This window comes from Bos javanicus, chromosome 12 (assembly GCF_032452875.1).
Source record: "Bos javanicus breed banteng chromosome 12, ARS-OSU_banteng_1.0, whole genome shotgun sequence".
In the NCBI taxonomy this organism is placed as follows: Eukaryota; Metazoa; Chordata; class Mammalia; order Artiodactyla; family Bovidae; genus Bos; species Bos javanicus.
In genome coordinates, this window is record NC_083879.1 from 72,290,240 (window position 1) to 72,302,375 (window position 12,136).

General features: G+C 40.2%; 2 protein-coding genes across 3 annotated transcripts in view; both read left to right on the plus strand.

The window, feature by feature from the left end:
* LOC133258050 (ATP-binding cassette sub-family C member 4-like) overlaps positions 1 to 8,782 on the plus strand; it is a 334,436-nt gene extending 325,654 nt beyond the window's left edge. The window contains exon 33 of one of the 2 annotated variants that reach the window (XM_061434384.1): positions 2,017 to 5,697. In XM_061434384.1, the coding sequence (XP_061290368.1) occupies positions 2,017 to 2,037 (21 nt within the window). In that variant the 3' untranslated portion in view covers positions 2,038 to 5,697. Of the gene's footprint in view, positions 1 to 2,016 lie in introns of both variants that reach the window. The other variant, XM_061434385.1, reaches the window with a different exon arrangement.
* LOC133258042 (uncharacterized) overlaps positions 5,897 to 12,136 on the plus strand; it is a 36,711-nt gene continuing 30,471 nt past the window's right edge. Inside the window, exon 1 of the mRNA XM_061434376.1 lies at positions 5,897 to 5,981. Coding sequence (XP_061290360.1) covers positions 5,897 to 5,981 — 85 coding nt within the window. The remainder of the gene's footprint in view (positions 5,982 to 12,136) is intronic.

The following is a 12,136-nucleotide window of genomic DNA, read 5'->3' on the forward strand; positions in this document are numbered from 1 at the left end:
CCTCAGATATGCAGATGATACCACCCTTATGGCAGAAAGTGAAAAGGAACTCAAAAGCCTCTTGATGAAAGTGAAAGTGGAGAGTGAAAAAGTTGGCTTAAAGCTCAACATTCAGAAAACGAAGATCATGGCATCTGGTCCCATCACTTCATGGGAAATAGATGGGGAAACAGTGTCAGACTTTATTTTTCTGGGCTCCAAAATCACTACAGATGGTGACTGCAGCCATGGAATTAAAAGACGCTTACTCCTTGGAAGGAAAGTTATGACCAACCTAGATACCATATTCAAAAGCAGAGACATTACTTTGCCAACAAAGGTCCATCTAGTCAAGGCTATGGTTTTTCCAGTGGTCATGTATGGATGTGAGAGTTGGACTGTGAAGAAGGCTGAGTGCTGAAGAATTGATGCTTTTGAACTGTGGTGTTGGAGAAGACTCTTGAGAGTCCCTTGGACTGCAAGGAGATCCAACCAGTCCATTCTGAAGGAGATCAGCCCTGGGATTTCTTTGGAAGGAATGATGCTAAAGCTGAAACTCCAGTACTTTGGCCACCTCATGCGAAGAGTTGACTCATTGGAAAAGACTCTGATGGTGGGAGGGATTGGGGGCAGGAGGAGAAGGGGACAACAGAGGATGAGATGGCTGGATGTCATCACTGACTCGATGGACGTGAGTCTGAGTGAACTCCGGGAGTTGGTGATGGACAGGGAGGCCTGGCGTGCTGCGATTCATGGGGTCGCAAAGAGTCGGACACGACTGAGTGACTGATCTGATCTGATCTGAGTAATGGGAAATTAATCACAGAATTTTAGATAGGTCCATATAAGATAATACGATTCAACACCCTCATTTTACAGGTGAGGAAACTAAGACCCCTTAGAAGGCAGATGGCCCTATGTACTAATATATAACTGGTGTTAAGCTAAGTTTGCAACAGATACAGAATTAAAAACCTTTTATTTCAATGAATGTTTTAAATCAAGTGTAACATACATGCAGAAGTAAACATAGGTCATAGAACTAGAAATCTTGTATTCCTGGTCTAGTAATCCTGCACCTACTCTAACAATATTAATGGTAAGTTACATTTGTCTAGTTATTTATAATTTATTGTACATTGTTCTCACATGTATGATTTTGCTTAATCTCATGATGGTCCATTTTTATCCATATCATAGATTTGGAGATTGGGTCCAGGGCTCACCCAAGGTCACCTGGTCCAGGGATCACAGAGGGGCAATTGCTGGGGGAGGCTGAGGGCTGCCCTAGATACTGCGTTCTGTGTCAAGTCTGAGAACACTGCTCCTTCTGTCACATGGTAGCCAAGGCTGGACCATCACCCAGGTTCACAGGGTGACAGAACATCAGTGTTGGATTTCAGTCCTGCCACTGGCTCAGGTCACCTCTATGGAAAGACATAACAAAATACTTATCCTGATTCCCATCCCAGTTGAGTATCTTCTTGGCATTATTTCTGCATGTGCTTAATCCTCTTAAGAGAACAAGCTGTCAGAATGTCAACTTTTAAAATTTTGTTTACTTATTTTTGGCTGCATTGTGTCTTTGTTGATGTGTGCATGCATTTTCTAGTTGTGGCAAGTGTGGACTATGGGCTTCTTCAGGGTGCTCGGGGTTCTCATTGCGGTGGCTTCTCTCGTTGCAGAGCACAGGTTCCAGGGTGCTCGGGGTTCTCATTGCGGTGGCTTCTCTCGTTGCAGAGCACAGCTTCCAGTGTGCTTGGGGTTCTCATTGAGGTGGCTTCTCTTGTTGCAGAGCACAGCTTCCAGGGTGCTCAGGCTTCAGTAGTTGTGGCACACACCCTCAGTAGTTGTAGTGCATGAGCCCAGTTGTTTCACGGCATGCAGGATCTTCCTGGACCAGGGATCAAACCTGTGTCCCTTTGCTTTGGCAAGTGAATTCTTACCACTAGACCACTGGGGAAGCCTAGAAATACATTGCCTTAGAGAGGAGGACCTTAAAACTTCTAAACATGTTTTTGTCTTTTTTCTCCTCAGGTGCACTTTAAAAGAAAATAGCCAGATAGCACTCACAGTGACCAGGTGATTATGAAGGCTTTCAATGGACAGCCCTCAGACTTACTTTTGGAGTCAGCATTGTAATTCTACCATAAGGTCACATCTATTCTAAAGGCATTTATCCAATAGTTTTTGCACTGCATAAGCTGTATTGTATTTTCCTTACACCAGCAACAAATATTTACAGATACAAAATCTTAATTTGATCCCAAGCTCTTGCAATTTTTATTTGTATATAATACTATTTTTTTCTTATCCAAATCAGAGATGCAGGCCACCAGCAAAAGCTGTCTACAAAATTTTGTGCCTTGAGCGACTCCAGAGCCAAAGCTCATTCTCTAAGGTACAATTTGAAGTCATCACAGATGATTTTGGCTTCTCCCCAAATTATATACTGCTGTCCAATTATATTAGACAGGATTCTATTTACTTGAAGACTATGTGAAGTTGCCTTTTTGTCTTACCACTTCTTTTAACAGGACTGGGCTCTATTATCCTACCCAAAGACCTCTGGTTAAAACAGTACAGAGAAAATGGGAAAAACAAAAAAATGTAGATTAGTTTAAGTGACATTATATGAGAGCAGGGCATCCTTCCTCCAGGGAAAAGAAAAAATACAGAAGGACAACATTATATATTTTAAAAGAGAAGGGAGAGAAATATACTTTTTGAAAATAGGAGCCCTTCTAGGTGATTTGGTAAATAAGAAAATATGTATGATCTATTATCTTCTAGATTGAGGATTTTTTTACATTTTTTTAATCATGAAATATGTATAACAATTTGCCACATAACTGTTTTTGAAGATACAGTTGCAGTGCCACTAATCATATTCAGTATGCTGTGTAACCATCAATGTCTGGCTAATTTCTGGTAATTATTTTAGGACTATTCAGTTTGTTATTTCTACAGAGTCAATTTTGGTTAAGTTTCATTTCTCTAGGAGTGAATCTGTTTCTGTGAATTTTAAGCTTGATTAGCATAAGGTTATTCACAATATCTTATGTTTAATTTCTGCAGCATCTATAACTGTGGTTTAATGCTTTTTAATTTTCTTTGAGTCTTTTATGAATAGTCTTACATGACTTTTTCCTATTTTCAAAGAATCAATTTTTTTGGCTTGATTGAATCTCTCTAGTTTTTTTTTGTTTTCTAGTTCATATTATTCTTTATTTCCCTCCACATTTGAGATTTTTTTCTCTAATTTATAAATTGGAAACATTAATTTTTAACTTACTTCTTTTTATAACTACATAGAGCCTTTTTTTTACCCCCTAAGTCCCACTTTAGCTGCAGCCTACAAGTTTTGGTACTTGGCACTGATCAATAACCATAGTATTATGTAGTTTCTGATTTCTAATTTGATTCATTAATTATATATTTTATCCATGAGTTATTAATAAGTGTAAAGTTCTCTAAATTTAAATGTTAATCGATTTTTTCTGTTAGATTGAACTCTGTGTATGTAACTGCTATCATTCAGCCTTTTTTTAACCTATAAAATGGTACTTTCATATAGTTCAACATGATAGTTTTCTTTTATTATTAATATATAACTTTCATTTTGGTCAGACAACTTTAGATTGAGGGTTTTAAACCAAAGGTAACCACATTCACAAATCCTTGTTTCCACCATTTTATTTGGCAATTTAAAAATGTTATATATATAAACAGTAATGTTCAAATAAAAATCCTCCCCAAGTACTGGAATGTTTTTTGATACCTCGTGCAGGTTGGTTCTCTGAGATGCAGACGTGGATGCTGCTAAGTGTTGGCATGCCCCTGGCATCAACACTTGTGGAATGAAGAGGGAAGAAATGGGATAAGGATACAGAGGGAAAAAGTCAAGCTGGAATATTGGCCAGGCAACCTTATCTGACCCTGTGGGGGCTCTGGAGTGAAGATGGCCTTTCAAGGTTATCCTGACATGTCCACTGGCCAGGGCTTTATATCTCTACCTGGACAGGTCATTGCATAGAAGCTGCCTTCAGAAAAACTGGTGACTGAAGACTGCCCACTGGCAGCACTTCCAGCAGCTGAACAACAAGTCCTTGAAGGGAAGTGAGGACAGCACGTCTCCATGTCCCCCCACAGCATGTGTCACAGCTCCAGAGGTAGGTGATAAGGATGTGCTGTGGGGGAAACTCTTGGTTACTTACAGTTAAGTCAAAATGAGGAAGTAATTCTCCTTAATGATCTCTGGTCTAAAAAAGCCAAGGCCCATGTAGGGGAGATATCCACAGGGTCAGTTGTAGCCACCTTAAGGTCAATCCTCATCCTAGGTAACTCGTATTTCTGTTATACTCTAGCCACCTCTCATTTATTAAGAACACTTGGTTAGTGTTCTGTTTTTGCCATCTTGAGATAATTTTTAAACAAGGGGCCCTCCTTTTTCCATTTTGCACCTGGTCCCGTAATTTACATAGCCTGCCCTGACTGGAGTCTGCAGGTCTTAAAACCATGGGCTTCTAGAGACTTGGAACTGTACCCTATTCACTTTTTAATTACATCTTCCAGCACAGTCACTGTCACATAGTGAGTGCACAATAAATGTTTGCTGAATGACTGTTGACCAAGAGCAAACCTTCCTTCTTAACTTTATAATTTTGACATTCTAAGAGCTAGTTTGGGATAACAGAAAGCCCTGGTTTTAGAGCCAGTCACACAGGTCTGAATGCCAGTTCTTTGCCACTCAATAACAGTGTGGGTGCCCAAAGAATGTACTGTCAGAAGTGGGACAGTTGAGAGTGAAAGGAAAGCAATAAATAGCCAAGGTGTCAGGTCAATAAACTGGCACCATCCTTGATGAAATGGGTTCTGGTAAATGGTAAAGAATCTGCCTGCACTGCAGGAGACCTGGGTTCCATCCCTGGGTTGGGAAGATGCCTTAGAGAAGGGCATGGCAACCCACTCCCGTATTCTTGCTGGAGAATTCCATGGACAGAGGAACCTGGAGGGCTACAGTCCATGGAGTTGCAAAGAGTTGCATATGACTGAGTAACACTTTCACTTTTTCACCCTATAGCCATGTAGCCTTAGGTACATGCTTAGGTAAATATCTTAAATTCTGAATCTCAGCTTCTTCATCTGGAAAATGAATATAGTTCCTGCCTTTGAACATCTGCTTTGGTTGGGATGATGGACAAAAAAGTATCTAAGAAAAGAAAGGATGGAATCATTGACCTTGGTGATTAATTACCAGGAGAGGAGAGAAGTATGTGTATAGATGGAGGAGGTTTGTAGACTGTAGAAGATGTATTTGAGGAGGTCCTCATCTGTTGGCCTAACCCAAACTGTTCTGTCTTCACATGTGGTTAAAAATGACACAAGCACAGAGGCAGGAACACAAGCTCTGGAGTCAGCCTTCCAGGGACAGATACTAGCTCCACTGGGCACTGACTGGGTTTGGATACAAGTTCTGCTACCTGTTAATCGTGGGCTCTCAAGGTTGGGAATCCCAGTGTGCCTCAATTTCTTTGAAAAGTAGAAGGCTGGTCTGTTTCTCAGAAAAGGAAAGTGTTAGTTGCTCAGTCGTGTTTGACTCTGTGACGCCACGGACTGTAACCTGCCAGGCTCCTCTGTCCATGATATTCTCCAGGCAAGAATACTGGAGTGGGTAGCCATTCCCCTTTCCAGGGGGTTTGAGCCTGGGTCTCCTGCATTGCAGGCAGATTCTTTACCATCTAAGCCCCCAGAGGGCTGTTGCAAAGATTAAATATGACAGTAACAGTCACAATATAGTCTGTGGGCTAGTACCAGTCCATAAGCTGTTTGTAACTATGTTAAAAATAAGGATAGGAATTTCAAAAAAGTTAGAAACTCACAGCTGTTCACTATTTTAAAAAGATCTACACTCAGGATGGGTGGGATCCTGAACAGGCCAGAGACCAGCGTGAGTATCACACTTACAGGGGAGGTACACATGGTGGAGCTGCTCATTAGCCGTGAGCAGCCGTCGGCAGCACAGTGGGATCATTGGTTAGTTTGCGTGGGCTGAACATTTTAATAAAACTGATTCTTAACCCCAGACAATTGGGAAGCACTGCTTAGAACAATATTGGATATGTGATTAGCTCTCAACACATCCCTTTTATTAATATTAATCTTTAAACCATACAGGCTTTCCACTATACATTAGAAATATTTTAATGGCATAAAAAATAAATTCCTTCTCAAGAGATTTTTTTCCCCTTAAGTCTAACAACAGTACTGTGCATATGCTTACATCTATTCTATTCTTGAATCAACAGCATGGTCTTTATATTGAAGAAGGTACCTGGAAACACATTAGGTCACTTTAGAAGCTCTTCAGAAAACACAAGGTTTTCTGTATAAGCTGCTGATTTTCCTTTAAAAACTGAAGGACTAGGGATTGATGAGCTTTTGATTTTTAAATCTAATGTTCTAAGGAAATTTACCTCATTTTTTTCAAACATTATAACAGCAGTGTATGCTTTGAAAACCTGAGAGAAATGTATGCTTATTTGAATTAAAAAAAAAAATTAATAGAAGGAATACTATATCCCAAGCCCTGTGAAACCTCCATACTATATTCCACACCCATCTAATTTACCCTGGGAGTCAAATTGGGGTTGTATGTTTTTTCAAGAACCATGATCAAGGTTTAGATACACTAATAATATTTTATAGTAAGCTTACCTTGTATGGTTTTGATGAAAATTCATTCTTCTCAATCAGTAACCATGCTCATAAAACTAGCCAACTCACAATTATCCATTCCAATAAATGGAAGCTTTGGGTATTCCAAACCAGTGTTTGATCCAAAAGCTAATCATGCTTAATTTTACTTAAAAAATGAAAAACATTTTTAAAATTAAATTTTTCAGACTATGTAGACAGAAATTATATTACATTTGAAATGGTATAAAGAACAATCAGCAAAGGACTGAGGATTTTAAAATTTCATATAACACAAATTTTTTAAATCTATGAGTTTATACTGATTCTAATTAAATATAAAATAGGAAGGGCAAGCTCCTTCCTGCAGTAGAATGCCAACTAACAAATGGAGAAAAATTGACAAAAAGCATAGTCATAATTGTCACAAGTAACTCACAAAATTCAATATTGGCTGATAAATGGATATCAAGTGAGTATTTGGAAGGTGGGGGAGATGGAATTTTGCATAGACTAAAAGTATCTTTCCAGATTAATTAGTTAATAAGGGAGGAATTGTATGTTTAAAGGGGAAAAACCTGGCAGGCAGAATCCTAACCAAGTGACCAGAATTAACTTGACCAGTAATGGATTGACTGACACCCTTGCCTCTTGATGTATGAGATAGTGACTATCATTTCTATGGTATTATTTCCCTTGCTTCCAAAAGAAGAAAAAAAAATGATAGCCTAAATTAAATTAACAGACAACACATTTGAAGACATTGTACAAAAAAGCTGGCCTGTACTCTTTAAAAATATCAATGACAAAGGTTAAGACAAGTTTTAGTTTTGTATCATTTACACAGCTCCCTGCAAGCTGCAGGGCTCTGGTCTAGTTTGGGGTGAAAACACAGAAATATGCACAGCCTCTTTAGGGAGCATGTGGAGGTCAAGGTGCTTTCTGCTAACAAAATTACTTTTCACAGAGGCAGCCTACAGCCTTAGGTGATTTCTTTTGATGGGTATAAAAATAATACCAAATACAGACTCACCTGTGAACCATTCAATCCACTGTTGTTAGAGGGAGGGGCCCCTGTGGGATCCCCTGTGTTTTGAGGTTCTGCCAATAGCGGAGCTGCAGTGAGGAGTGGGTGCCTGGGGCCTCCAGGGGCAGTGGGAACACAAACCACTGCTCATCAGAAGCGCTGTAGACTCCTCCAAAGTATGCATTCTGGTATAAGTTCATTTTCTCCAAAAGACTTATCTTTTCCTGTAATATATAGATATTTCTACCTGGAGTTGTGCCAGTCAGGTTTATTCTGGTAGGCCTTTTCTTAATATGAAAATAGACCAACACTTTTTCCTTAATTTTCTTAAAGACTGGTTTAATGGCTCTGACTCTGCACAGGTGGGTTTTGTAAGAAAGTATGGCTGCTGCTTTGATACTATCTGTATGTGTAGTAATGAAGCCAACACACAAGGACACACAGGAGAAGGTTAATGATTCCAGAATTCCTTTCCTCCAAGTAGGAAACCATTTTCAGAAAGTTCATCTTGACAATTGGAGATAATGCTGAGAAACAGGGATGTCTGATTTCACTTAACAGATTAACATCTCTGGTCACTTTAAAGTTCTACTGAAATTTGCAGATTTCTTTTACTAAATATTTACATTTTTTTCTTCCTTGTTGTTTTATGGAAAATACAATGAAAATTATAAGGGGATATTGTGTTCTCCAAGTCACAAGGATTATAAAACACATTAGTTCCCTCATAGCTCAGTCAGTAAAGAATCTGCCTGCAATGCAGGAGACCCGGGTTTGATTCCTGGGTCAAGAAGATCTCCTGGGGAAGGACATGGCAACCCACTCCAGTCTTCTTGCCTGGAGATTCCCATGGACAGAGGAACTCGGCAGGCTACAGTCCATGGGCTCGCAAAAGTTGGACACAACTTAGCAACTAAATTACTACCACTACTGTTTTTCCTTCCCTGTTTTATAGCAAATACAGTGAAAATAATAAGGGCATATTGTGTTCTCCAAATCATAAGGATTATAACAGACAATACTTACTGCTGTCAAGGATCCAGTAAATTAAGCTCTTTCAAACATGCTGTCCACCCCACTCTGCCCTGGAAGATGGGCTTCCCAGGCCCAGGACTACTCATGCCTGAGGAGTTGCCTGGTGCTGTTGCCCAAGGGAGGATGGACTCAGGCAACAGGCCCATACAGGCTGTTGAAGTGAGTTGGGACCATTGGGGCAGGTCATTCTGGGATCCTGGGTACCCTGAGTGTCTACATCAGTGCTTCTGGATCTTTAAGGTGCCAGTAATCCCCAGGGGGATCTTGTGAGGCTGCAGACTCTTGTTAACATGCTATGGTCAGAGGGCAGGCCTGGGAGCCTGCATTTTTCACCTCCATCCAGAGAATACTGATGCTGCTTGGCCACACTCGGCCAAGTGAGCGTCTGGAGGAGAGGGCTCTGGACAGGTGTGTCTGCTTGGCTCTCAGAGGCTTCACCCCATGTATACTGGAGGGCTAAAGGGCTAGACTGGGGTCCTCTAAAGTGTGAGGCTCAGGGCAGAGGCCTCTTTCCCTGGTTTAAAGGCAGTCTGGTCCCTTCTTTCCCCACATCCCGATGCATCCATGAGCTCTGTTCCCACACTGCGGGCTCTGGTCCTCCCCTACCAGCTCTGCCACTATAGCCCTTTGATCTCCCACTCACTCTTCCCAAGTCAAGTTTCTCTTGGCTCCTTTTTCTGTAGTGGTTCGTACTCCTCCCTGCCCCCAACCACCACCCCCACCACTTTTACTTCATGAAATAAAAATGTTTCAAAAATATTGACAGCTGATACTGATGAAATCATGTTTTGTTCTGTTGGGATGTAAACAGGCAATAACAACAACCAGAGATACAGCATATCCGCTATGCTCATGAACAGAACCCATTCTGCTCACCCATTACCTCAAATCAGGATTTCCAAACATAACATTCACCAGACTAGAGGAAACTGAATTTTTGTCCCATATTTCTATTTGCAGAAGGTTACAAAATCTGATGGAATCAAGTAGGCTGCTGAAACTAATCCTTGCATTTTGCATTACAAACAGGGAAACACTTCCTTACTATGATGAAGTATTCAGTGTTCCAGTATTTGCACTGGTTTGGGATTCTCTTCTTCCCAAGGCTGTTTCTCACTATTGATCTGAATTATTTGAACAGGTGGCTTTATACCTCCTATGCTAATGAGACTTTTGTCTGCTTTGAGGCTGCACAGGCAGGCATTTAAGGCAGATATGTTTCTTTTTTGGTAAACCATTCATACCTGTTCTGATAACCAGCTGCAAGCCACTCCAGAAGGGTCTTCCCAGAAGTGGACTCACATTTAGCAAGGCAGAGGTCCTGAGGACAGCGAACAGGCAGGACCTCTTTTCTCTCACATGCTACAAGCAGCCCTGGGGCTGTGTCTTATGTCTGCACTCTTAGTTCCCTGGTCACAAAAAAAGAATGAAGTGTGTGTGGGATATGGAAGGCCAGCTTGTATATAGTTTAAAGGGATCAGGTCCTGAAATAAACCCATGCACTACTCATGGTCAGTTAATCTACGACAAAGAATAGGCAAGAATATACAATAGGAAAAAGGCAGTCTCTTCAATAAGTGGTACTGGGAAAACTGGATAGCTACATGTGAAAGAATAAAATGACAAATTATCTAATACCATATGTGAAAATAAACTAAAAATGGATTAAAATCTCAATGTAAGACCTTAATAAAACTCTTAGTGGAAAACATAGGCAGTACACGCTGGGATAAATCTCAGCAATATTTTTTGGATCTATCTCCTAGAGTAAAGGAAACAAATTCAAAAATAAACAAATGGGAACCTAATTAAACTTAAAAGCTTTTGCTCAGCACAGAAGACAAAATGAAAATGCAACCTAAATACTGGGAGAAAATATTTGCAAATGATGCAATGACCAACAAGGGGTTAATTTCCAAACTATACAAACAGTTCATATAACTCATTATCAAAAACAAAACAAAAAACAAAAACAACCCAATCAAAAAATGGGTAGAAAACATAGACATTTCTCCAAATAAGCCATACATTGACCAACATGCACACAAAAAGATGCTCTATACTGCTATTAGAGAAGTACAAATCAAAACCACAATGAGGTTTGGTCAGAATGGCCATCATCATAAAAACACAAATAACAAATGCTGGAGAGGGTGTGGAGCTACACTGTTGGTGGAAATGCAGATTGGTACAGCCAGTATGGAAAACAGTATGGAGGTTTCTTAAAAAACTAAAAATAGAGTTACCATGTGATACAGCTATAACCACTCCTGGGTTATCCAGAAAAGACAGAAACTTTCATTCAAAAAGATACATGCACCCCAATGTTCATAGAAACATTATTCACAATAGACAAGACATGAAAACAACCTAAATATCCATCAATAGATGAATGGATAAAGATATGGTGCATATATATAGAGAGAGAATGGATTACTCAGTCATTTAAAACAAAAACAAAAAAAGAAATGGGACTCCCTTGGTGGTCCAGTAGTTAAGAATCCACCTACCAATGCAGGGGATGCAGATTCAATTCCTGGTCAGGGAACTAAAATCCCACATGCCACGGAGCAACTAAGCCTAAATGCTACAACTACTAAGCCCGCCAACCACAACTGTGACCCGGCACATCCAAAAATAAATAAAATATTTTTTAAAAAGAATGAGGGCTTCCCTGGTGGCTCAGTGGTGAAGAATATGTCTGCCAATGCAGGAGGTACAGGTTTGATCTCTGATCTGAAAAGATCCCACATCCCACATGTGCAGCAACTAAGCTGGTGCATCTCAACTATGGAGCCCGCTCTCTAGAGCCCACAAGCTACAACTGCTTACTAAAGGCCACATGCCCTAGAGCATGTGCTCCACGAGCGACATCACCGCAATGAGTCCAAGAACTGCAACTAGAGAGGAGCCCCCTCTCACCACAACTAGAGAAAAACCCACACAGCAACAAAGACCCAGCACAGCCAAAAATAAATATATTAAAAAAGGAATGAAACAGTGCTACTTGCAGCAAGATGGATGGAGCTAGGGATCATACTAAGTGAAGTAAGGCAGGAACAGAAAGATAAATATCATACGACATCACTTATATGTGGGATCTAAAATATGATACAGGTGAGCTTATTTACAAAACAGAAACAGACTCAGACATAGAATAGAAACTTATGGTTATCAAAGAGGAAAGGAGGGAGAGCTGTATTAGGAGTCTGGGATTAACAGATACACACTATTATATATAAAAATTAGATAAACAGCAAGGACCTACTGAATAGCACAGGGAACTGTACTCAAGATCTTGTAACAGCCTATAATAGAAAAGAATCTGAAAATGTGTGTGTGTGTGTGTGTGTGTGTGTGTGTGTAATTGAATCACTTTGCTGTATACCTGAAACTAAC